Here is a 23,518-nt window from a genome sequence, read left to right on the forward strand (position 1 = left end):
GCTGTTTGCCTGATCCTCACAGCACAGACGCCTGTCGGAGACCTCCATCTCCCCTCCGGGCTCCTCCATAGGCTCTCCCAGTCGAGTTATATGTGTGAGTAACCTCCGACTTTGCAGCTTCCGCTCTCTCTTCGCTGCCAGATTTACCCTTTAAGCGTGATTAGCTACACCAGAAACACGAGCCTGCAACTATGGCCTGTTCTGCCGTCTGCAGCCTCGCTCTTCCAGGGTGAATTTTTGCACATTTGTATTGACTTTTAAACCCCTAACAGGAAGTTATATCGGCAGATATTTCCAAACTCTAATTGGCTCAGATGTTTTTTCTCAAGTGAATATTTAGAATTCTGGATGCAACAGATTTTTAGGTGTTTAAGGGAAAAGTCGGCCTGTGATCCAAAACCCGTCAGTAGTCCGCTGGATCAGTGATCCGCTGCCCTGAAACTCAAAACTGTTGTTTGCGGCCGTGAATGCACGATTGTTCGAGCACTAGTAACTCACCTTCAACACATTTTTACCTCACGTTAGCAACTGGATCTTCTGTTTTTATTTTACTTTCAGAATTAAAACTTCCAAGTTAATCAGAAGTTTTAAAAAATTATGTTTAAATTAGAAGATTTTTCAAGATCAATTCTAACGTCAGTAATCAGCAGGTCAGAACTTTACAGCCATCTGAAACAGACATCGACCTTCGTGAGATGTAGGCAGACCTCGAGCTGAAGCTGTGGCTGTACATGATTGCCGCACTAGCATGCCAGTGTGTGTGTGTGTGTGTACATGCAGGAGTTTCTGCTCTCTGCCCTTCCCTGCTCTGCTCCTCTCTCATAATCAATGACCTTTCTGTTTAAGGTGATGGATGGGGGAGAAATGCAGTGTAAGCGCACGTGTAGTTCATGCTGCCTCCTCCGCGGCTCTCTAACTTTGACTGCCTTTGCTTCCTCTGCTTTTCGGCTCACATAAGCCGAGCTCCCCAAGGTCAACAGCTTATCGTGCTGCCTAATTCTCGCTCGTCTGTTTGTGCTTGTGTGTGTGTGTGCTTCATCAGCGTCCGCTGCCCCCTCGGTCCTCTCTCAGCTGAATGACGTGTTTGCTACCTCAGGTAGACTTTACGTTGTAATCTGTCCCTGTGCATTTGTCCACGTGGTTGATGTGTCAGGTCTTGTTGCTGTTGTCTTTTGTCTGCGGTGGTGGGATGTGTGTCCTCTCTCCAGGCCAGAGTGGAGAATAAGATCCTAGATTATAAGGACCTAGCTGCTCTACCAAAGGTCAAGGCCATATACGAGGTCCAGCAGCCTGACCTCATATCCTCCTCCTACCAGCTGTTCCACAGATACGCCTCTGATGACAGACTAGACACTTACAGCTTTGGGGAGGTACTGCTGCCACACACTCTCAGCTAAACGCTTCTCTTTAGGATGGAGGAAATGTTTCTGGAGTTTATCGCTGCCAGAATCTGGTGTGTTAGTAGCCGAGTCATCCCAAGCACAAGCTCTGAATGCCTGCAGATGTGCACTAGCGTGTGATTTTTTTATAAGTGTTTTAGTTTGTCAAATGTAAACTGATCTTAGTTGAAAACTGAAAGGTTCTGTGTGACGTGCACTCCTCCAAGAAAAACCCAGTTTGTGTTTTTCATGTGTTACTAAAATAAAAGTCATTAAAAAGCAGTTTTGACATTAATTGTGCGTTAAAATACTATTCGCAGGATTTGTGTGAAAAGTGCCTTAACTGGAGAATAACCAGCTTTTCTCATTTAGGTGTCTTTTCTACTGGAGATTAAAACGTTTGCTCTTTTGTAAATAATCAGCCGTGTTCTTTCCAGCGGTGCTACGTGAGGCCATGGCTGTTGCTGATTCCTTCCTTTGGAAAAAGTTGAACCTTCTGTGAATTTTTTAACCAAGATTCACATAAAAGTGAATTTGAATTGGCGACACCCAACCAAATCGTTGTTTGTTAAAGCTGCCCTGACCGAACACCTCATCTGGAAGAAGGGTTAGGATTACTCTCCTAAACCGTGTGGAAAGGCTTTGATAGAGAAGTCGATGCGGTTATAGCTGCAAGAGGTGGATAAACTCCACATTAAACCTTACCGACGCAGAGCGAGACACCATTAGAGATCATGTCAATGCAAAGACAACAGGTGTCCCAATCATTTTAGGACTACCAGATGAAACTAAACCACCACCCTCAGGACGTTTGGTTTTCCTTTTATTGACTCATAACCAGGAGTAGGGAACCCTGGTCCTGGAGAGCCACTATCCAGCACGTTTTAGAGGTCACCCTGCTTCAACAAAGTTCAGGCCTAGTCCACACGTAGCCGGGTTTTTTTAAAAACGAATATCCGCCCCTCCCAAAACTTGCATCCACACCACCTCGTTTAAAAAAAAACTGTCCACATGTACCCAGATAAATACGTTGTTAAGGACATGCCAGACCTGTAGGCGGCAGTACTTCCCCCGTTCTTAACCTCGTCCTTCGTCTGTGGTCTTCCGCAAGGAGCAGTAATTCCGCTTGCAAAAACAAACAAGCAAAAAGCGCTTTGACAATTGATAAAGCCAGCGCAGCTCTGAGGGCATCCATGCTGTCGGCTAGTGTAAACACAGGTCGCACACGTGATGTCAGCATTTTTTGTCGCGGAAAGTGACGTTGCAGACCTTAAAACTCCGGTTCTGTTTCGTTCCCTCCTGACTGCCAGTGGCAGTAAACAGAGTGGATGTATCTCCTCGCGCTCTGCGCAGGTCGAGTACTAATGTAAACAAAGTCACGCACGTGACACGTAGCGCACCTGGTCGCGAGTCTATAAATTACGCGCCGATAGCTACGTTCGGGTCTCTTTGATCTTCTCGCTGTTGGCCTGGCGTGCTTCGCTGGTCAATCGCTCCGTAAGTCCGTGATTCGGATCTTATCGGTCTTGAGAGGTGAGTACTGTTTTTACTTGGCGTCTTCCTGCCCGGGACCGTGTGGTCGGAGCGCTCGAAGGAGCCCTCTGGGGCGGTGGATTGACGCTGTTATTTATCTGCTAATTGTTACCGAGTGCGGGTGGAGCGGCCGGCCGGCGCCGTTCGGACCGCCGCTGCCGGCTCGGATAGGGCTCGCTGGCGGTCGCAGGTTTTTCCCTGTGGAAAGGGGAGGTGAGTGCGGCCGGCGAGCGCTACAGGTGAGTGGGGCTGGACGTTCTGACCGTGGTGGTGGCACGCTCAGATTACCTAGCCGACACACACGCACGTGTGTTGTTTTACAACGTTACCGGTGAGTGGGGCTGGACGTTCTGACCGTGGTGGTGGCACGCTCAGATTACCTAGCCGACACACACACACGTGCGTTGTTTTACAACTCCAGGACTGAATCGCGTTCTTCAGTTTTCCTCGAAGTCCTCGCTCAGTTCCTGTGGAGTCGCTGGCGTCTCCCACACCGGTAAGGATGTTGGAGTGTACGTCATGCGGGGCTCCCCTCCAGGTGGAGGACGGCCACGACTTGTGTCCTAAGTGCCTGGGCGTCGGTCACCTCAGAGAGGCGCTGACTGACCCGTGCATGAACTGCAGCATTTTGCCGCTGGCGGTGCGGGAGGACAGGCTACGTCAAGTGGAGTGCCTCCTGTTTGAGTCAGACCTGCCGCCCTCTGGTGTCCCTCGCCCGTGTTCCGGGAGACGGAGGGATAGACCGGCTGAGGAACGTGGCAGCCCGAGGCGCAAGAAGCGACGTGTGGCGCAACCCTCTCGCCAGGAAGTGGACTCTTTGCGGGCGGAGGTGGAACAGCTCAAAGCGCTGCTGACCAGAGCCCCGGACGAGGGGGGCCCGGACGGCCTGATCTCTGTGAGGGCCTCAAATTCGGAGTTTCAGTCCCTCGAGGAGGAGGGCCCCTCTCCTGGCCGTAGTCAGGGGCTGGTGATGGAGCCCCCGGGCCTGGGAGCTCACGGTGACTCGGGGATGTCTCTCCATAGCTCAGCAAGCTCGGAGCTGGCGGAGGACCCCTGTCAGTTGCGGGCGATTTTGCGAGCGGCACTGGCCAGGATTGGACTGGACGACGTGCCGGTGGCCCGTCCGGCGGGGAATCCCTTCTTCCGCCGGGCTCCGGCGGCGCCCCCGTTTCAGGTCCCACCATCGCCAGCCTTTGTGGAGGAGCTGCAGCGGTGCTGGGGGGACCCGAGACAGCTCTCCCACCATGGTAGGGATGCCAGGACCCTGGCATCGATGCGGGAGGCAGGAACCTACGGGTTGGACCGCATGCCCCCGGTGGACCACTGCGTTGCCTCGCTGGTGCTCTCCCCGGATGAGGCATTGAGGGACAGGGTCCGCTGTCCGAGCACCCAGTGTCGGGTGACCGACAGCTTACTGTGCCGGGCTTACGACATCGGGGCACGGATGGCACGCACCAGCAATTCGCTGTCGGTGCTGTTGCTAGCCCAGTCCCAGATGCTGCAGTCGGGCGCAGCGGGGATGGCACTGGGCGATACGAACGACGCAGCCCTGCAAGCATTTGGGCTGATGTCCAGGGAGCTTGGTCGGTTGTTGGGCGCGCTGGTAGTGGCTCGCCGTCAGGTCTGGTTGGCGCAGGCTCCGGTGTCGGATGATTGCCGACAGAGCCTGCGCGGTCTGCCCGTGGTGCCGGGCCAGTTGTTCGGGCCCGAGGCTGAGCGGGCGTTGGAACGTCGGCGGCAGTCTAGACAAGCCGCAGAGGCCTGGAGTGGGCGTAGCGGGGTAGGGGTCCTCCCCATGCCACAGTCCAGGCCACGAGGGGCACGGGACCCTCGGCGCCGGTTTCGTCCGGCCGCCCCCGTGCAGGTCGCCCAGCAGACCGCGGCTGCGGCAGGGACTTGGAGACGCTCGGGGGCACGTCAGGCACCGCCCCGGGGATCCTCGGGGCAGGACAGGGGCCGCCGCCCCCCCAGGGCCCCAAACAGGCGTCGGGACACGGCCTGAGGGCTGTGGACCGGCGGCGGGCAGATTTACACCACAGCACCTGGCCCTCTGGGAGGCCCAATGCGGAGACGCTTGGGTGGTTCGAACTATGTCCCAGGGCTACAGGTTGCAGTTCCGCCGTCGGCCCCCACCCCCTTCGGGGGTCAGGGTGACTTCGGTCACAGATCCTGCACGGGTCAGCATCCTGATGCAGGAAATAGATGTGCTCCTGGACAAACGGGCCATAGAGGTCGTTCCGCCGCATTTGCAGGCGGACGGCTTTTATTCGACGTATTTCTTGGTGCCCAAGAAGGACGGGCCCCTGCGGCCGGTACTGGACCTCAGGGGTCTCAATCGGTTCCTGAAGGTGCTGCCCTTCCGCATGCTTCGGACTCGCGATGTCCTTCAGGTGGTTTGTCCGGGAGAGTGGTTTACGACCATAGACCTCAAGGATGCATACTTCCATGTCCCGATCCATCCGGGGCACAGGAAGTACCTGCGATTTTCTTTCCTCGGGAGGGTGTACCAGTTTCTGGTTCTGCCATTCGGCCTGTCTCTCGCCCCCCGAGTTTTCACGCGGTGCGTGAAGGCAGCCCTGAGCCCCCTGTGTCGGGCGGGGTTGAAGGTCCTGCCATATCTCGACGACTGGCTCGTCTGCGCGCCGTCGTGTCGCGAAGTGGGTCTGGCCACGGCCAGGGTCCTTGCCCACGTCGAGGCGCTGGGGATGACGGTGAACCTGCAGAAGAGTTCTCTGGTTCCGACTCAGCGGGTGGATTTTATCGGCATTGCCATAGATTCTGTGGCCATGCGGGCGAGGCTGACCGAGCAGAGGAGGGTCCGGATTCGGTCCTTGCTCCGGGCCTTTCGCCTTGGGGCGGCACCCCCGGTCCAGGTGTGGCTGCGACTGTTGGGGATGCTGGTCTCGGCTTCTGCACTGGTGCCTCTCGGGCTGCTCCACCTTCGGCCCTTGCAGAGGTGGTTCAACGGCTTCCGCCTGGATCCCCGGCGACACAGGCGGGTCGAGCTGGAGGTCACGAGCAGCTGTGTGGCTCTTTTGCGTCGTTGGGACGATGTCGCCTACCTGAGTCTCGGCGTCCCGCTTGGCGCGGTTCCCGCCAGACGTGGTCACGACGGATGCGTCACCCCGGGGGTGGGGGGCGCATTGGCAGTGCAGGTCGGTCCAGGGGTTGTGGAGCCCCCGTCAGGCACGGCTTCACATCAGTGTCCTGGAGTTGAAGACCGTCTACTTGGCTCTGAGGCGCTTCTTGCCCTTTCTGCGGGGCAAGCACGTGCTCATCCGGATGGACAGCACCTCGGCGGTGTTCCACATAAACCATCAGGGGGGCACCAGGTCGTTGCGATCGTTGAGGGAGGCTCAGACGCTGCTGACCTGGGCTTACCCTCGCTTGGCCTCCATCAGGGCGCTGCACCTTCCGGGGTGGAGGAACTCGGTGGCGGATTGCCTGTCCCGGCGGGGTCTTCCCCCGGGCGAATGGAGGTTGCACCCTCAGGTGGTGCAGAGGGTGTGGCATCAGTTCGGAGAGGCCCAGGTGGATCTGTTCGCCTCGAGGAGCAGCACACATTGCCCTCTGTGGTTCTCCCTGGCAGAGGCCGACGCCCCTCTGGGGATGGACGCCCTCGCCAATGCCTGGCCGTTGGTTCGGCTGTACGCTTTCCCGCCGTCTCCGTTGCTCTTACCAACCCTCCATCGGGTGAGGGACTCGTCACACGAGGTCCTTCTGGTGGCGCCAGACTGGCCCATGAGGCTCTGGTTTCCATTGCTTCTCAGTCTGCTGAACGGGGAGCCGTGGCGGTTGCCGGCGAGACGGGACCTCCTGTCTCAGATGGAGGGGAGGATTTGGCATCCGTCCCCAGATCATCTTCGGCTCACGGTGTGGCCATTGAAAGGGGCAGGCAGCCCCCAGTCGGCTTAGAGCCCTCCATCCAGCAGGTGCTGGATAGTGCCAGGGCTCCGTCTACAAGGGCCACGTACGCTCGCTGTTGGCAGCGGTTCGCTACCTGGTGTTCTGGCAGGGACGTGGACCCTGGTTCTTGTTCCCTGCATGAGGTTCTGCGGTACCTCCGGCACCTGTTCGACAAGGGCCGGGCCGCCTCGACCCTTAAGGTACACCTGGCGGCTATTTCGGCCAACCACCTCTTGGTGGATGGCAGGAGCATTGGGGCTCACTGTTTGGTGACCCAGTTTCTGCGGGGCGTGAGAAGGTTGCGTCCTGCCTTGTGCAGGCCGGCACCTGCTTGGGACCTTCCCCTGGTCCTGCGGGCCATGTGTGGGCCACCCTTTGAGCCAATGACGACCGCCCCGTTGGCAGTGGTGTCTGTGAAAACCGCCTTTCTCTTGGCAGTGACGTCGGCTAAACGGGTCAGTGAGCTGCACGCACTGGACATCAGCCCCGCCTGCCTGCGGTGGAAGGCAGATGGGTCGGGGGTGACGCTGTGGCCCAACGTCGCCTTTCTTCCCAAGGTTCTGCCCGCGGGCTACGTGAATGCCGCAATCGAGCTGGGGGCGTATTTCCCTCCCCCATTTCTTTCGGAGGAACAACGGCGGGCGAATTTGCTGTGCCCGGTCCGGGCACTGCAGCTCTATATTGTGGCCACAAACACTGTCCGGCAGTCGAACCAGCTGTTTGTCTGTCACGGAGGAGTGAACAGGGGTCGGGCCCTCTCGAAGCAGAGGCTGTCGCATTGGGTCGTGGACGCCATTGCGATGGCTTACGCGGCAGTGGGTGCCGTGGCTCCCCCTGGGATCGTGTGCCATTCCACCAGGAGTGTTGCTACATCCTGGGCGGCGATGAGAGGTGTGCCACTGGCGGACGTCTGTGCTGCGGCGTCCTGGGCAACTCCGTGCACGTTTGCACGCTTCTACCGCCTCAACGTTGGCCACGGGTCCGCGCTCGCTTTGGCGGTGCTGCCTCTGGCGGCTACCTCCTGAGTGACGGTGAGTTTTATGTTCCTCGTGACACTTCTGGCATAAGTCATCCACTCTGTTTACTGCCACTGGCAGTCAGGAGGGAACGAAACAGAACGGAAGTTACGGTGTAACTATGGTTCTGTGAGTTCCTGGATGACTGCCAGTCACAGGGGTCACTCGGAACTTCTCGGGCGAGAAGATCCCGGGAGACCCGAACGTAGCTATCGGCGCGTAATTTATAGACTCGCGACCAGGTGCGCTACGTGTCACGTGCGTGACTTTGTTTACATTAGTACTCGACCTGCGCAGAGCGCGAGGAGATACATCCACTCTGTTTACTGCCACTGGCAGTCATCCAGGAACTCACAGAACCATAGTTACACCGTAACTTCCGTTTTGTCTGTCCACACGCAGACACCCAAAACGGAGAAAACGCAGATCTTCACTTTGGCCGGAGCTTTTAAAAAGATCCGTTTTCGTGTGAAAAAACTCCGTTTTCGTGTGGATGACAGGCCAAAACGTAGAAAAATATCTACGTTTTGGCAGATCCCCGGCTACGTGTGGACAGGGCCTTGGTCAACTGCTCAACTGCTCATCAGGCTCTGCTGTGTGGTTCATGCAGAATCATCTGCTGATTAAAACCAGGTGTTTTAAGGCAGTGCAACCTCTAAAATGTGCTGGATAGGGGGTCTCCAGGACCAGAGTTCCCTACCCGTGCTCTCAACAGTTCACAGGTGGTTATATTTCTTGTTGTTCTTGTGTAGTCCAAAGCATCACCTTCTGTTTTTGCTGATTTTGCAGTCACTCGGAACACTTTCTCCGTATTCTCAGGTAAATATCACAAACAAGTTCCGACATCAGGCACTTTTTAGCATGTCTTCTTGCTCTTCTCCGCTCCGCTTTAACTCAGCTGCTGTCTCTTTCTTAGGACTACAACAATCTGGATGCAAAGTGGCGCCTGAGCTGCAGTCCAGGTTATATCGACTCCCCCGAGTATAGTCGTCAGGGCATGTCGCCCATCATGCCTCGCTCTCCTCAGCACTTTGTCTACCCTGGTGAGAAAGATGGATTTGGGTGAAACATTTAACCAACATTTTTAAATTCAATTGCCTTTATTGATGACTGTGTTTTCCAAAAGACCTACTTGTAATTATTTTTGTGACAAACACAAGATTGGCTTCCAGCTCGATCAGTTTTGTGGCGTTTGAGGAGAGATTTGGCGTGGAAGTAGCCATAGGCGTACTACTGCAAACAGAATATGTCTAATTTTACAGTATTGTAGGATTGAGTTTAACATCATTTTCCGAGACCAATCGTCTCTTCAGTATAAAATTATTTCAAATAAAAACGTAGCATAAAAGGTGGTTCCTTCAGGAAATGCAAGGCGTCTAATCTTCATCTGTTTTTGTCATTTTCAGAGAACACCTTAGATTACACAACAGGCATGTCCAAACTGTGGCTCGGGGGCCATTTGTGGCCGTTGCAATTCTTTCATGCGACCCCAAATTGCTCTCATAGAATAATAAGCAGATTGTTGATGTAGAGTAGTACTCTGATAGTCTGGCCACAGATGTTAGAATATGCCCGTGCCATCAAAGAAAATGGAATAACTTAGTCGTTCCGTATATTCAGGTCAGCTGACCTCATTCTTGGAGCACATCCTGTTGCTGAACCTAGACCTGACCAACTGCAGCAATCCCAGATCATAGCCCTGCCCCCACAGGCTTGTACAGTAGGCACTAGGCATGTAGTCTGACCAGCCTGACCAGGTCTGGGAACTCCCCTATTTAAATAACCCCACCCCCTAAGATTTCTAACTGAGTCAGTCAGTGCCGAGCAGCATACATCACACACCTCGATGATGAGTTTCTCATAAACAACAAAGACAGCATCTGAAGCGGAGGTTGCTGCGGCTCTTTCCTCCTCGCCAGATGCCATTTTTAACTACAGCTAAAAGACTAGAGGTACAGTCGGCATTACCACCTTTTTTCTGACTGGTTATTTTTGAGCTGGCTAGTCCCCCCCCCATGGTGCTCTCTGCTTGTGAGTAACCAGACTAGTTCTCTGTGTAGAATTAAACAGAGGACGAGCCTGGCAGGCCAGGCACTAGGCATCACTTCCTCTGCCTCTCTTCTCACCGTGATGCGCCCATCACTCTGGAACAGGGTCCATCTGGACTCATTGGATCAGTGTTTAGTAAAGCGTAGGACGCTTCTTAACCCACTTTTAGTCGTTTCTGCAATAAGATGTTTCCTCTGCTTGATGCACGCCAGTGATCCGACCCTTAAACAGACTTAACGTCTTTTTCACGACCACCAGATGTGTCTTTCCACCTGGTTGTTTAAGAAATGAGAAACAACTCATTGCACCAGTTGGGGTTAAATTACTTGTTGGCACCCATGCAGTAATCATCCAATAGGAGGCTCCTTTCTTTGGGCCTGGGAGTGTATACATACACATTTGATTTTTGAAATAGAAAGAAAAAATGTTTTGTGGTCTGCAAAGTTGACTTGATTATTTTGGCCCTTGAAAAGTTTGAACACCCCTGTTGTAGAGTCCCCTCCTCCTTGTTTGGTTGCCTCGTTTACCGCATTTGCTGCCCGACTGTCATTTCACCACCTTCTTCATTACTACTACTGCTAGCACGTTACATGATGCAGGAGGAAATGTGATTTAGTGTTGTTTATTTCTGAATGGAAACAAAAATTCCAGCCCTTTAGTTTAGCTCTGCGTGTGCTTTCTTCATGTTTCCTGTGCTGTGATTGGCTGTGGCTGCCTGCAGGCTCAGAGAGTGGCAGGAGTTCACCTTATTATGGCCAAGAGGAGCGTTCAAGCACACCCACCACAAACCAGCCCCCCAAACATTTTCATGTTCCAGGTAGGACTTCTCATCTCCTCGCTGATGCTTTTATAACACTCCCAGTTTCAACTTCTCCCTGGATTCCATCACTCTCCGCTAAAGCAAATCATTAAAAAGCTCCGGTCTCATTTGTTCAGATGCAATTCGACTTTGTTGTTGCATCTTTATGTTGTTTTCAACCATTCCTCATCCTCCTTCCACCTCCTTCTCCCATTGCATCACCCCATCAGCCATTTACATCCTCTCCACCACGTTTCACGTCTTCATCTCCTGTTTCTCTCCTCAGCCACAGGGGACCACAACATCTACAGGAAGCCGCCCATCTATAAGAGAACGGGTACAGTGCAGCTAGTCTTGCCTCAGCCTGCCCGTCCTGTCAGTTTAGTCCTCCTGTGTTTGACGTTTGATGTTGCTTTTTTAACTGAACTTGTGGTGCTGCTTGGCATCAGTGTTTGGCGTTAACTGTCACAACAGACACCGATGAGACTTGCAGAGCTTGTTTTCAAACGAAAAGAAAAAAATCAGCTAAAGGTAGAATAGGAATAGAGCGGATCGGTCGTAAATAAACTGAGGATGTTCTCAGGTGTTCTGAGTGTGGCATACATGGCAAAGCATGGAGGAAAAACTAAACCAAGAATTGTTATTTTTGGGTGGATCAGTCTTCCTTTTTCTATCTATTTGCAGTTTAAGGGGCTGAGTGGATCCTTACAGCTCCAGAGAGCCTAAACAGTTGTTCTGATTGTAGAAAACACCAGCTTTTGCAGGAGGGATACGCTAGTTTATGCTGATTATTCAAACATCTCTCATGTGATTTCTTTCTACCTTAAGTCATTAAACTCAGATGCTATTCAGTCATCTGGATAGCATGCTGCAGCATGTAAGAATAGGTTCAGTGTCCTCCCGTCATGCTAAACCCGAAAAGCCTCTTCAGCTGACAGTCACAGGATCTGCTGACTAGTTTATTTGTTTTGTTGTGTGTGTGTGTGTGTGTGTGTGTGTGTGTGTGTGTGTGTGAGAACACCATGTCAGTGAGTGTGGAGAACGACACACGTGTTGGTTTTCACCCAGTTTGCTGCTTTACTGTCTGTTGCTTATTGAGCTAAATCCTTCCATAGGTGTTATTGTTACATTCAGGATTAGCGTTTGTAGTTTGGGCTCTGTGCTCTTCACACTCTGAATCAAAATCTGATTCCAAACCCTGACAGACGACAGTAAATTCTTACATAATCAGTGTTTGGCGTTTGTAAGAATTTCCTTTTTTTGTTATTTTTTTGCCTATCCACCTGCGTCTCAATTATTCACTACAAGTTCTCAAGGGATTCAAGGTCTGGAGAGTTTCCTGGACACAGAACCAGAATATTGATGTTTGTTTAGTTCCCTGAGCCCCTTTTTTCTGACCTTAGCCTTGTGGTGTGGAGCTCTGTCCTGATGGAAAAGACCAGGCTCATAACAAAACTGTTGTTGAGTGGCTAGGAGGAGTCCCTCAGGGAGGATGTTTTGGTGCCACTCTATTCCTGGATGTGTTCAAAGGCCAAACTGTGATTGATTCCACTTCCTTGGCCACACACAAATGATCTCAACAGGCTGATGGTAGAGGTCACCTCATCTTCTCTGGGCAATCTCTTCTCAGAGAAAGTGGCTTTCCTTCAGTCATCTGTAATCCAACCCCCTGACCTTTGCAAGATATCAGTCTGTCCCTGGTGGTTTTCTTTGGGGGAATTGGCCTCAGCCTTTCTTGACCCCAGGCTAACTTAAAAAAATCTACTCAGATGCATTCAATCCAGACCGATACCGTTCCTGAGCAAGATCTGTTGTAGTGGTGCCCCAATCCTGCAGTTGGATCAGCTGTACCAGACAGCCCTGGTGTTGATGGAAAGTCTTGGGCTCCAAATGCAGTAGCTTGAGTTTACAAAAAGAGATCTTCTAGTTGATTCATCTGATCACCCTTGCATAACATTTTGGAGTGTATGCAGTCAGCCACCATAAAACGTAGGAAGCAGCCTTGTGACCATGGTTGTGTCATTCTGGGTCGTAGACGTCGTCTCCTTCTTGTGTGTCTCAGCTACGAGATTAGCTCATCACTGGTCTGGGTGTTTCGGAGTAATGAAGCATGTTTGTGTCATGCTGCAGGTTTAAAATGCGACACTTTGAGAACTCACGTGTATCTCATCTCAAACACCGCTAAAGATATTGACTAATATTTTTTTCCTATTTCAACTGCTGAACCTGTGGTATATTAATCTAATAAAGGCCAGTTATGCTCTAATCAGTTAGCTACTTTGCTACTTGTGCAAAAAAAAGGCTGTAAGAGTCTTTTTCTCAGTCTGAGCAGCAAACCTTTCATATTCTCACATCTCCCCGTGGGATGCTCCAATAATGTTTCCCTTTTCTTTTTGCCTCCCTTTTTATTGCATCCAATCACTTTTATTCCCTTCCCTCCACCCCCTGCTCCACTTTACGCGGTGACCTTGCCACTGTAAGTATCTGTTTAACCTAGTCTCAGTGGATGGGTGTGTTTGTGTCTGTGGTCTTTAGCTGAGCTGAATTTGTTCTGGAGATGAGAACCTTGTTGCCCATATAGGAACCCAGAGGTTGGTGGGTTATGGGTGGGGAGGGGAGGGCTGGCATGGCTAATGGCTAGTGGAGTGGAGTGTGACATTACACTGCATGTACCCCCCTCCCCCTCCCTCCCACCGACATCTCATTGAGTGCATGGGTGCAGAGTGGCATCAGTATCATTGCATTTGCAGTGCTCATAAAACGACTGCGCGCTTCAGGCTGAGCTGTAACTGAACCCACTTTAATGCAACTTATTTCCCTGCTGCTGGTAAAGTATTGAGCTGCTCTGACAGGAAGGGTGGATATGATGACTGAATTAGTAGTCTAGAAGCACTCTCCCTCTCTCTGGATCTGTACTTTTGTCACAATCATTATGTGTTTGGTTTAGTTTTCTATAATGCTCCATCTGTGTGGCATCTATGCCACTTACACACTAGCATCAGCTCCACCACGCCCATTGTGTGTGCGTGTGTGTGTGTGCCTCCTCACAGCAGTGAGGGACAGAGAAGAACTGCTTCAGTCAGATGCTTGTTAACTCCACAGCATCCAGAATGATAATGAAACATGCATGCGGGAAGCCCCCGCAGGCTGATTCTATCCACCAATCGGATGCTCCCTCTAATGGTAGGCATGCTTTTGAGCCAGCCAATTAGTCGGCAGTGGGCGTGTCGGCCCTGTTCAGCTCCAAACAGACCTGCTTGAGGTACTTGAATGAGAAAACTCCCAACCCGGACCAGGCGGAGTGGAGCTGATGCTAGTGAGTAAAAGCCGTTAGAATCTCAGCCAGAATGCTGGCTTGCTATTTCAGTTGCATTTTCTGACACTGAACTGTGAAATTCTGACTACAAATGGAACCATCAAATAAACACGGGAACATTGTTGGAAGATTACATCAAAAATAGGTGCCCCCTAGTGGCTGTGGTGCTGAATAGGCATTAGGCCCTGTCTTCCGTGTGAAGCAGGCACGCCCGAAGTGCAGCCCTGGGCTTTCATTTATCAAGCGTTCGTAGAAACGGGCCTATATTCCTTCCTACGAATGACATTTAGAAGGTGTGTACGAACAGTTAAAAACCTGATTTATGAAACGTACGGTGGCCGCTCGTACGCATGTTCCTCCACACTCGTCTGATGATGAATCCCAGGTGCTTGTGTCTGTTCTCAGTCATTTACATACAGAAACACCCTCAATTACCCATATTTGGTCATGCTGCGTCCTCAACACGTGAGGCAATTCCTTGGGTCCACCCCCCCCCCCCCCCCCCCTTCCCCCCCAAAATAAAACTTTATCAACAGTGAGATTGAGGCCATTCCACAATGTCAGAATTCCATCAGTATGGTGTTTTAAACATCTTTGGTACGTTCTTGCTGTGTTTGACTTCTAATTCCAGTTTTGGTTCTTTTTTAAAACACAGAAAATGTTTTTCTTTACCTTGCTGACGTTTCGCTTGCGGCTGCAAACAGAGCTGACGCTGATGGTGGCGTCACTTCCTACTCCGTTTGTCTGCGGGCAGCAGAGGACATAGAAGTCAGCCGTAACAGATCACTGCACAAGAGAAAACCATATAATGGACTGGGACAACACAAGGATCATAAACACAGAACAACAGAAACACAAAAGATGGATAAAGGAAGCTATAGAGATAAGGAGACGTGGATGTGGGACCATGAACAGGGACGGTGGGGTCTACACATTGGATTGTGCATGGGACTGCATCATCGGAGAGGGGAGAGCGGGCAGCAGAGGGCGACAACGTCGTCTGTTGCCCACGGACAAACGGAGTAGGAAGTGACGCCACCATCAGCGTCAGCTCTGAGGAAGTTTGCAGCCGCAAATGAAACGTCAGCAAGGTAAAGAAAAACCTTTCCTGTGTCTTAAAAAAGAACCAAAACTGGAATTAGTATGGTGTTTTAGCACCCGTTACATGACACAGCTGTTTTTGCACCAAAATAAGTATTTATGGGGTAAAATAATTAGTGCTATGGTAATCATAAAAGAGTCTTAATGCTAAGTTAAGGTGGTCTTGTAGAGTCCAGACTTTTCAGTCTAAATGAAAGTAGCATTAATTTTTACGTGAATGCGTTCATAAATGATTCCTCCAGCAGTAGCATCAGCTGCTTTTTTCTTTTTAAACCTGGTCGTTACTCTTCCAGACAATCACTTGGAGTCAGCCACTAAAAGCAGAACCAGCGAGGACCTCCTCCGATCCTCCAGTTTGTCCACCTACTCTCCTGAGCCGTACGTGCAGTCAGAGTCAGACTACTACTCTTACACCAGCTCCCCCCGGGGTGAGGCCTACACATTCTGTTCTGTCCGAAGCAAACACACAAGCACACCGCTCATTTTGTTACCGTGTTGTCACATTCTTCTTGTGTTCCCTCTCTGAGCTTGGTCTTCATACATCTCTCTTATCTTCTCCTTTTCCTTCTCAGCCTATCGGGTGCCGAGAAGACGCTTCTCTACAGGAGGAGATGAAGAGAGTTGGAGTCAGGGTCTTCAAAGAGTAAGAGCTTCATTATTTCTCGTCTCCTTCTTCAGCATCTGATTAAAGTGAGTTCTCCCCTCAGGAACCTGCCAGAATAACCTTTTTATTTTTCCTCCACTTCTCTTCATGCAAGGTTGGGAGTGGCATTGGGAGGATGATCCTAAAGGAGGAGATGAAAGCCAGATCTGGTTCCTATGACAACGACCCCTGGGGCAGCGCAAGGAATTCTCCTAGTTGGAGCAAGGAAACGCTGAACACAACAGGCTACGGGACCACAGCGTACAGCAGCATTATCAACGGCTGTAAGGACGCGCCCTGATCCCACCTGCACCTCGGGGTGCATGTCCGTGCAGCATTCCCGCTGTGGTTGCTGAGCTTTAAATAGACCTTGAGGCAGATTATTTAGAGCAGAAACTACTGCAGAATTAAAGTTCATGGGAAATAAATTATAGCAAGTTGGGTCAATTATTCAGATTATTTTAAGGTATTCTGCTGAATTTGAAAGGATCTGTTTATTTTCTATTGACAGAAATGCTCTCTATAGATGCTGCAACATGTTTCCCCATGGTTCTCTGCATGCATGTTCTGCTTGTGCTCACAGCTGTTCTGCTTTATTCATGGGCAGTAAGATCTCATTAGAGCTGTTTGTCAAACTGGAGGAACCCCAACTCAGTTGGCTCAGTTTGAGAGGAAACGAAGAACAGAAGATGATGCTAAAGCATGCAGTTCTTTCTTTCTTCTCTCTTTTTGGTCTTTTTTTTCACATTTTCTTCCCTGGTTTCTTTAAGTTTCTTTTTTTTATTTACTAAAGACGTGCAGAAAAACCAACTGTAGATCCACTAGAGATTACAGCTTTAATGAAAGACCACTATGCCCCCCCCCCAAGAATATTCCACTTGCAACCTCTGACGATCGAGCAGACATACCTGGCGCTGCAGTCTAGTTCCAGCACGTTCCCTGCATGTTTTAGATCAGGAACACAGCTGATTTGTTTATTTAGTGATGAACCGCTCCTATAGACACTAATGAAGGAAGGAAGGAAGGAAGGAAGGAAGGAAGGAAGGAAGGAAGGAAGGAAGGAAGGAAGGAAGGAAGGAAGGAAGGAAGGAAGGAAGGAAGGAAGGAAGGAAGGAAGGAAGGAAGGAAGGAAGGAAGGAAGGAAGGAAGGAAGGAAGGAAGGAAGGAAGGAAGGAAGGAAGGAAGGAAGGAAGGAAGGAAGGAAGGAAGGAAGGAAGGAAGGAAGGAAGGAAGGAAGGAAGGAAGGAAGGAAGGAAGGAAGGAAGGAAGGAAGGAAGGAAGGAAGGAAGGATGGATGGATGGATCTTTATATAGCGCCTCTCAAGATAAAAATCACGAGGTGCTTCAGAAGAACTAATTACAAAAAGATGTATTTTTTATGATTTTTTATATGGTTAAAATGGAAAAATAATTGTGATAAAAAATGTAAGGGAAAGGAAAGAGGTAAGGATCCTGGGAAAGGTAACGTCAGTAGGAAGAGCAGAATAAGGAGAGGGCAAACGCACAGCGAGGAGATTTTGATTCTACACAAGGACACTAGGGGGTGCTAAAAGCATGCCTGGTTTCCTCTAAGTTCACGATGACACTGTAACCAAGCAGCAAGTACTCATGTATTTGAACTCTTTAAGTGCTCGCAGTGATTCTTTCATTTAGTTACTCGGAGATTCCTGAGTTTAGAAGTAATTGAAGATTTTTAAAGGATTATTAATAGTTGTGTTTTTTAAGTAATTAAGATACAACCCAAATGCTTTTAGCAGGTCACGGTCGAACAAAGATCACACTCCTGTCTTCATCTGTCCATAACTTGCCTTTTACACGTTTTTATCAAACTTCTGCACGTTTACATGAATGTATTTATTGCAGGTTTAAATCGGTTTTTAAATAGTGCTGCTGATTGTTTCTGTACGGGAGGGTTAGGTAATGATGTGATTGATGTGTTTGTTTCACAGCTCTTAGGTCGCAGTACAGCACTGACAGTGGTGAGTTCCTGTTATTTATTAGACTAGAAATACTTCTTTTACTGCATGATGAGGTTTTGGTTTCTATAAATAACATCTTGCTCTGGATCGTAAATCCCACGTCTGTGTTGGAATTACCACCCAGGCCTCAGGACTCTCCACACATCTGGAACTTTAATTCGCTTTTGTTAGTAATGGGCGCCACCTGCTGGCCATGACAATATTACACAATTTAAAGACTAAATAAAACAAAGTAAAATTCAAAATGACTTTATTAGATTTGAAAAATCTTTAACATGCTGATCATGTTTCCTTGTCAACAGATTTTGGTTGTAAGTCAGCCTCTCTTCCAGGATATGGGCGCAATGGTATTCAACGGGTGAGGCTGCCGTTACCATGACATCATGTTTTGCAGCAACAGATCTTATTTCCAGTAGCTTTTTCACCCATTTTCATATTAGTCTGTTTTCCTAAGCCATTTAGGTTTGTTAATCACTAATCCCTCCTGTGCACCTGCAGCCTCAGAGTGCAGACTGCTACCAGTACCAGTACGACTGCGGCGGTGAGGTGAACTGGGCCAGCAGAGGTACATTTAACCAGACTTAACAGCAGCAGCCTTTTGTTCTTCTGTTCCCTTTAATGGTTGTTCTCTCTTTTCTTCCAGCAGAACACAAGGTACATACACAACATATTTTAAAAACTCCATCAAGAAACTTTTTTTTCTAAAATGTTTACTTTTTGCTTCTCTGCAGATTTACCCCTACGAGTCACTTATTGTCACCACCAGAGGGCGCCACAAGCTGCCCAAAGATGTAGACAGAGCCAGACTGGAAGTGAGTGATGAACGCAAGAGGAGGCCGGTTAGAAGTAGCCGAGTCTCTACGAACACAGAAACTAAAGACAAATCAAAAGGAGGATTTTTTTTCTCTCCTAAACTGCACAGAAATTAAACCATAAGTAAAAATAAAAAGATTGTTCGTGTGAAAGTGATAACAGGGTAATGTTGGACTCTTCAGGGAGCTCTGCTGAGATAAAATGCTTCTTTCTGTGTTTTAGCGCCATCTTTCCCCAGAGGAGTTTACCCAGGTGTTCGGTATGACCACGGAAGACTTCGACCGGCTGGCTTTGTGGAAGAGGAACGAGCTAAAGAAACAGGCTCGGCTGTTTTAGCTCTGAGTGTTTATAATTGCCATGAGAAGTAGAGTCGGAGACTTTGCTGTCGGGAGAATGGTGAGGGATGAAGACTTTTACTCAGCTTCACTGCCATGCCACAGAACCTGTTCCAGATCTCCTCTCACGACAAACCAAATCCCGATCACACCAGAAGTCTTGTGGGAGACCGAGGAGGCGATGTGCAGATATGACCTGGATCCCGCTGCAGCGGTGTGCTGGAGTGGAGTGTAAGCAATAGAGACTATGTCCAGAAGACGTGGGACGACGCTACTGCTGCCGTACAGCCACGCAACACCGTCCGCGACCAGAGCTGCGGCAGTAAAAGACGATGAGGAGGATTTTGGCTTTGCCTTACTTTTTATGCTCTCTTAGTTATGACACCAGCATTCTGAATGAGGCGAATGTAGATATCGTTGATGATGCTTTACTGATGTGAATGATGCTAAAGGAAGAGCGCGTGTGAGCATAACACAGCGAGACATTTGGTTTACCTGATCTCATTTCTGCCGTTTGATCTGAAAAAGTACTCCCATGGTTTACAAACACATAAGCTTCTTACTTTGTTATATGTTTTACTTTTGCCAGCATTGGTTTTATATAAAAATGACACTTCCAGGTAACTAGTAGTGCTTAGAGATTACTAATAGATGCAGCTGTATGTGCAATCTAATAGATTTAATAAGTAAACTTACTTCCAGTAAAGTTAGTTGGTTCTCTGGATTTTCAGAAACTAAATGGTTGAGCTAAAATGTGTTCTAACACAAAGAAATGCACAAGTTTGTACATTTAGTAGATTATCAGATGAGGGTCGCACAGCTGATATAAAAGGAGAATCTAGCCAAAAAAATCCAAAATATGGAGAAATGTAGAAGTTTGAAACCACAAGGCCCCCCTAATGCTTTGGTGCAGTACAACTTTCCTCCCATACAAACTGACCATTGACTAGATGCTACGGGCGAGCCCTCTGCGCCATCACCAGTAGGTTTCTGAAGAGCTGAATTGAAGCCCAGTGGGCGGTTCCCACCACCACCATCTTAGCCGTGTCACGTGGAAATACAACAATGGAGCTAGGAGTGGGGCTGTGAGTTTGGGGCATCAAACCTTGAGCCGCTGTAGCTACGAGCTAACTGAAAGCTAACGTAGGTGGCTGGGGACGTCTGCTACCCTCTGCCTTCTACAGCAGGATGCAAATGTTTGGCCAGCCTTGTTAATCTTCATGATTTTCCTGTATAACATGTTGATTGTTACAATAAAAAATTTGAGATGCTGTATGTGAGAGTGATGCAGAGGAAGCCTTTCCTCCACCCACAGCACAACCAGAGCCACTTGAGGTATGCTAAAGCACATCTGGACAAGCCAGCTCCATTAATAAGATGCTGTGGGCTGATGAAACTAAAACTGAGTTATTTGGGCATAACAAAGGTGTTATACACAGAGGAGAGAGAACACAGCATTCCAAGAAAACACCTGTTACCTAAGGTAAAACATGGTGGTGGTTTCATCATGCTGCGGGCTGTGTGGCCAGTGCAGGGACTGGGAATCGTGTTAAAAGTTGAGGGACGCATGGATTCCTCTCAGTATCAGCAGATTCTGGAGACCAATGTCCAGGAATCAGTGACGAAGCTGAAGATGCATCAGGGCTGGATCTCTCAGCAAGACAATGACCAAAAACATGCAGAGGAACAAGCAGAACGTTCTGGAACGCCCATCTCCGTCCCCAGACCTGAATATCATTGAAAATCTGTGGTGTGAGTTAAAGAGAGCTGTCCATGCCTGGAGGCCATCAGACCTGAATGAACTGGAGATGTTTAGTAAAGAAGAATGGTCCAAAATACCTTCAGCCAAAATCCAGACTCATTGGAAGCTACAGGAAGAGTTTAGAGGCTATAATTTCTGCAACAGGAGGATCTACTAAATATTCAGTTCATTTCTTTTTTGTGGTGCCCAAATTTATGCATCGGCCTAATTTAGTTAAAAAAATTATTGCACAGTTTTGTTAAGCCTATAAACGTTGTTTCCCTTCTCAAATATCACTGAGTGTCTCCTATATGATGTATTTAACTGAAATTTTTATCATAACCAACGATTTATACAAGAAAATCATAAAGATTAACAAGGCCGCCCAAACTTTAGCATCGCACAATAAGCTAACACATTTAACATGAAGCAGATGTATTTGTGAGTCGTTTGTTAGACTGAAAAGTTCTTTCTGACAACAAAAACAAAGACACAGCGCTCAAAAACAAGAAATTTGTGCATCTAACTATAACAAACCAGCAGATTTAAAATGGAAATCAGGCACTCGTGGTCAATACTTAATCCCAAACCCAGTCAGAACCAGATCCTTTTATTATAAAATCAGTTCCAGTGAATGATATGGATAAAGTTCAGTGAACCTGGAAGGTTTGATGTTTAAATCTACCCAAGGATGCAAAAATCCATTCTACATGCCAAAGATGAGAAGTGACGATTCAGGCTGCTATGTGCAATAGTGATTCATTATATGGAGGATTATCAATAAAATGACACGGTTACAGAAGTCTGTGACACATGCTAGCAGAAGTTTTTGCAGGAAGCAGAGCCGAGATCACCAAGCAACAACCTCCACGTACTGGAGGAACTAAAATCTACCATGCACCGTCTCCTTTTGTCCAAACAAGTAGGCGTAGATTCTTCGTTCCAAACTGCAACAAAGTGTTTAGTTACGATTCAGAGAACTTACTTGCAACTTTTCTGGAACCTTCATAAAAAAACACTAAGTTCTCCTCCTCTTCTTGGCTCACTGCAAAGGTAGAATAACTCAGCTCTTCGGGTTGAGTGCTCTCCCTTATCATTTCCACTATTTTTGAGTAAAGTTATTTTGTAGCTCCAGAGATTTTATTCTCTCACAAACACTCCGCCAGGTCTTTAACACGCTGACAAAGATCCAGGGTTGTTTACGACTTTACTTCTTTTGAGAATTGTTATTTTTGATTTTGACACTAAAATTAAACAACACATCAAACTCTTTCTCGTGTGTTTCATTTGTAATCATCTATATGTAAAACAGCACTTTTCTAAAGATTAAGTACCATATAGGCTCATAGGACTGGTTTATTTTAGCATCTGCTGTGGAACAAACATCGGAGTAAAAAAGTGCATTTTCTTTAAAAGCATGCCGTTGGAAGAAGAGCTTTTACATTTTCCAGCGTGGTGTTGGGATCTAAAATACACTCCTCTCTCGACCTTTTGTTGAAAGTAACCAAGTTTAGGTTGTGGAGGAAATGGGTCCAGGGGCTAACCCTAAACATATCCCAGGGGGTCCCAAGGTATTCCCAGTACAGAGAAGGTAATATCCTCTCCTAGGTCTTCTCCAAGTGGGATGTACTTTGAAAAAACTTCTATGAGATAACTGGATGCCTTCTATAACAGAGGAGCAGCTGCTCCAATCCAGTATTTTAATGGTTAATATCTTTTAATTACCAGTCATTGCTGCCAAAGAACAAGACCCAACATCAAGTGAAACCTGCGGCAGTAAGCAGACAGGAAGGTGGAATCCAAAAAGCTACAGAGTAAACAAAAATGGCTACAGGGCAAAGACAGGAAAAACGGGGTGTTTCTCAATGCCAAGGCACCTAGCCTTGCAAGGTGATGTCTTGCGAGGCCAGGCTCCTTGCTTACGAGGACAGTCCTTCCGTGGTCAAAGAATACGGCTAAATGGAACGGACTTGCATCACCTGACCATGGCTTCCACTGTGGTCACGTAACGTCACGTGACACAGGACACATTATATTTTATATGTGTTAGTTTCAATATAAATAAATAATTATCTTTTTACCTTTTTAATAGTGTATATATATATATATATATATATATATATGTGTGTGTGTGTGTGTGTGTGTGTGTGTGTGTGTGTGTGTGTGTGTGTGTGTGTGTTAAATTAAAATTATAAGCGAGTTAATACCCGCTAGCCACCGAAGCTGCAACTAATAAGCAACTAACAGACCATAGATAACTTATTTAGATCTGAAAAAAAAAACATTTTAAATTATCTGACTTGCTTTTAAACTTGAAATTTGTCCCCAAAGTAGCTGCCGGCTCCTGATTCGCCATCCTTTTGAAAATACCGTGGTGTGTTCTGGGTAATTTTTGACCAAGGCTAGGCTACAAGATACCTCCCGTGTATCCTTGCTCAGCTAGCTAAACGGCTAACAAACGGAGAACACACGCCTCGGTAGAACATGAACATGAACACGTCTTGGCGGTTCCTGATGACGTGTCTCCTAGGCAACCAGGGCGGGACTGAGGGGTCGATGACTGAATGTGGCCCCAGTGAGTCGGTGCATAAAGCAGGTGTGAGTAAAAGAGCAAACATGAAGAAATGAAGGATCAATAGATAGAACCAGATAATGAACAGAAGAGAAGTAGAACCCACAACCATGAGAGCAATACTTTCAACCCAATTGTCTTAGAATGCCTGCAACACCACACATCTGCACGTTGATCCTGTTAGTGACACTACTTGTCCTTCTCAAAAAAACAAGCAAATTGTGATAAAGTTCATTATTGTGTGTAATGTACTGATAAACATTAGACTTTCATATATATTAGATTCATTACACACAGCTGAAGTAGTTCAAGCCTTTTATTGTTTCTAATATTGAT

The 23,518-nt window shown here is 48.4% G+C and overlaps 1 protein-coding gene across 7 annotated transcripts in view; it reads left to right on the forward strand.

The window, feature by feature from the left end:
* ablim3 (actin binding LIM protein family, member 3) overlaps positions 1 to 21,882 on the forward strand; it is a 98,199-nt gene extending 76,317 nt beyond the window's left edge. The window contains exons 9-23 of one of the 7 annotated variants that reach the window (XM_070546028.1): positions 23 to 94; positions 1,209 to 1,370; positions 8,624 to 8,653; positions 8,751 to 8,877; positions 10,605 to 10,700; positions 10,969 to 11,019; positions 15,393 to 15,527; positions 15,672 to 15,742; positions 15,858 to 16,026; positions 17,692 to 17,721; positions 18,024 to 18,079; positions 18,220 to 18,286; positions 18,368 to 18,375; positions 18,453 to 18,533; positions 18,757 to 21,882. In XM_070546028.1, the coding sequence (XP_070402129.1) occupies positions 23 to 94; positions 1,209 to 1,370; positions 8,624 to 8,653; positions 8,751 to 8,877; positions 10,605 to 10,700; positions 10,969 to 11,019; positions 15,393 to 15,527; positions 15,672 to 15,742; positions 15,858 to 16,026; positions 17,692 to 17,721; positions 18,024 to 18,079; positions 18,220 to 18,286; positions 18,368 to 18,375; positions 18,453 to 18,533; positions 18,757 to 18,870 (1,269 nt within the window). In that variant the 3' untranslated portion in view covers positions 18,871 to 21,882. Of the gene's footprint in view, positions 1 to 22; positions 95 to 1,208; positions 1,371 to 8,623; positions 8,654 to 8,750; positions 8,878 to 10,604; positions 10,701 to 10,968; positions 11,020 to 15,392; positions 15,528 to 15,671; positions 15,743 to 15,857; positions 16,027 to 17,691; positions 17,722 to 18,023; positions 18,080 to 18,219; positions 18,376 to 18,452; positions 18,534 to 18,756 lie in introns of those variants that run through there. The other 6 variants (XR_011516999.1, XR_011517000.1, XR_011517002.1 and 3 more) reach the window with 6 other exon arrangements.
* Positions 21,883 to 23,518: the final 1,636 nt, after the last annotated feature.

This window comes from Nothobranchius furzeri, chromosome 2, assembly GCF_043380555.1.
Source record: "Nothobranchius furzeri strain GRZ-AD chromosome 2, NfurGRZ-RIMD1, whole genome shotgun sequence".
Lineage (NCBI taxonomy): Eukaryota > Metazoa > Chordata > Actinopteri > Cyprinodontiformes > Nothobranchiidae > Nothobranchius > Nothobranchius furzeri.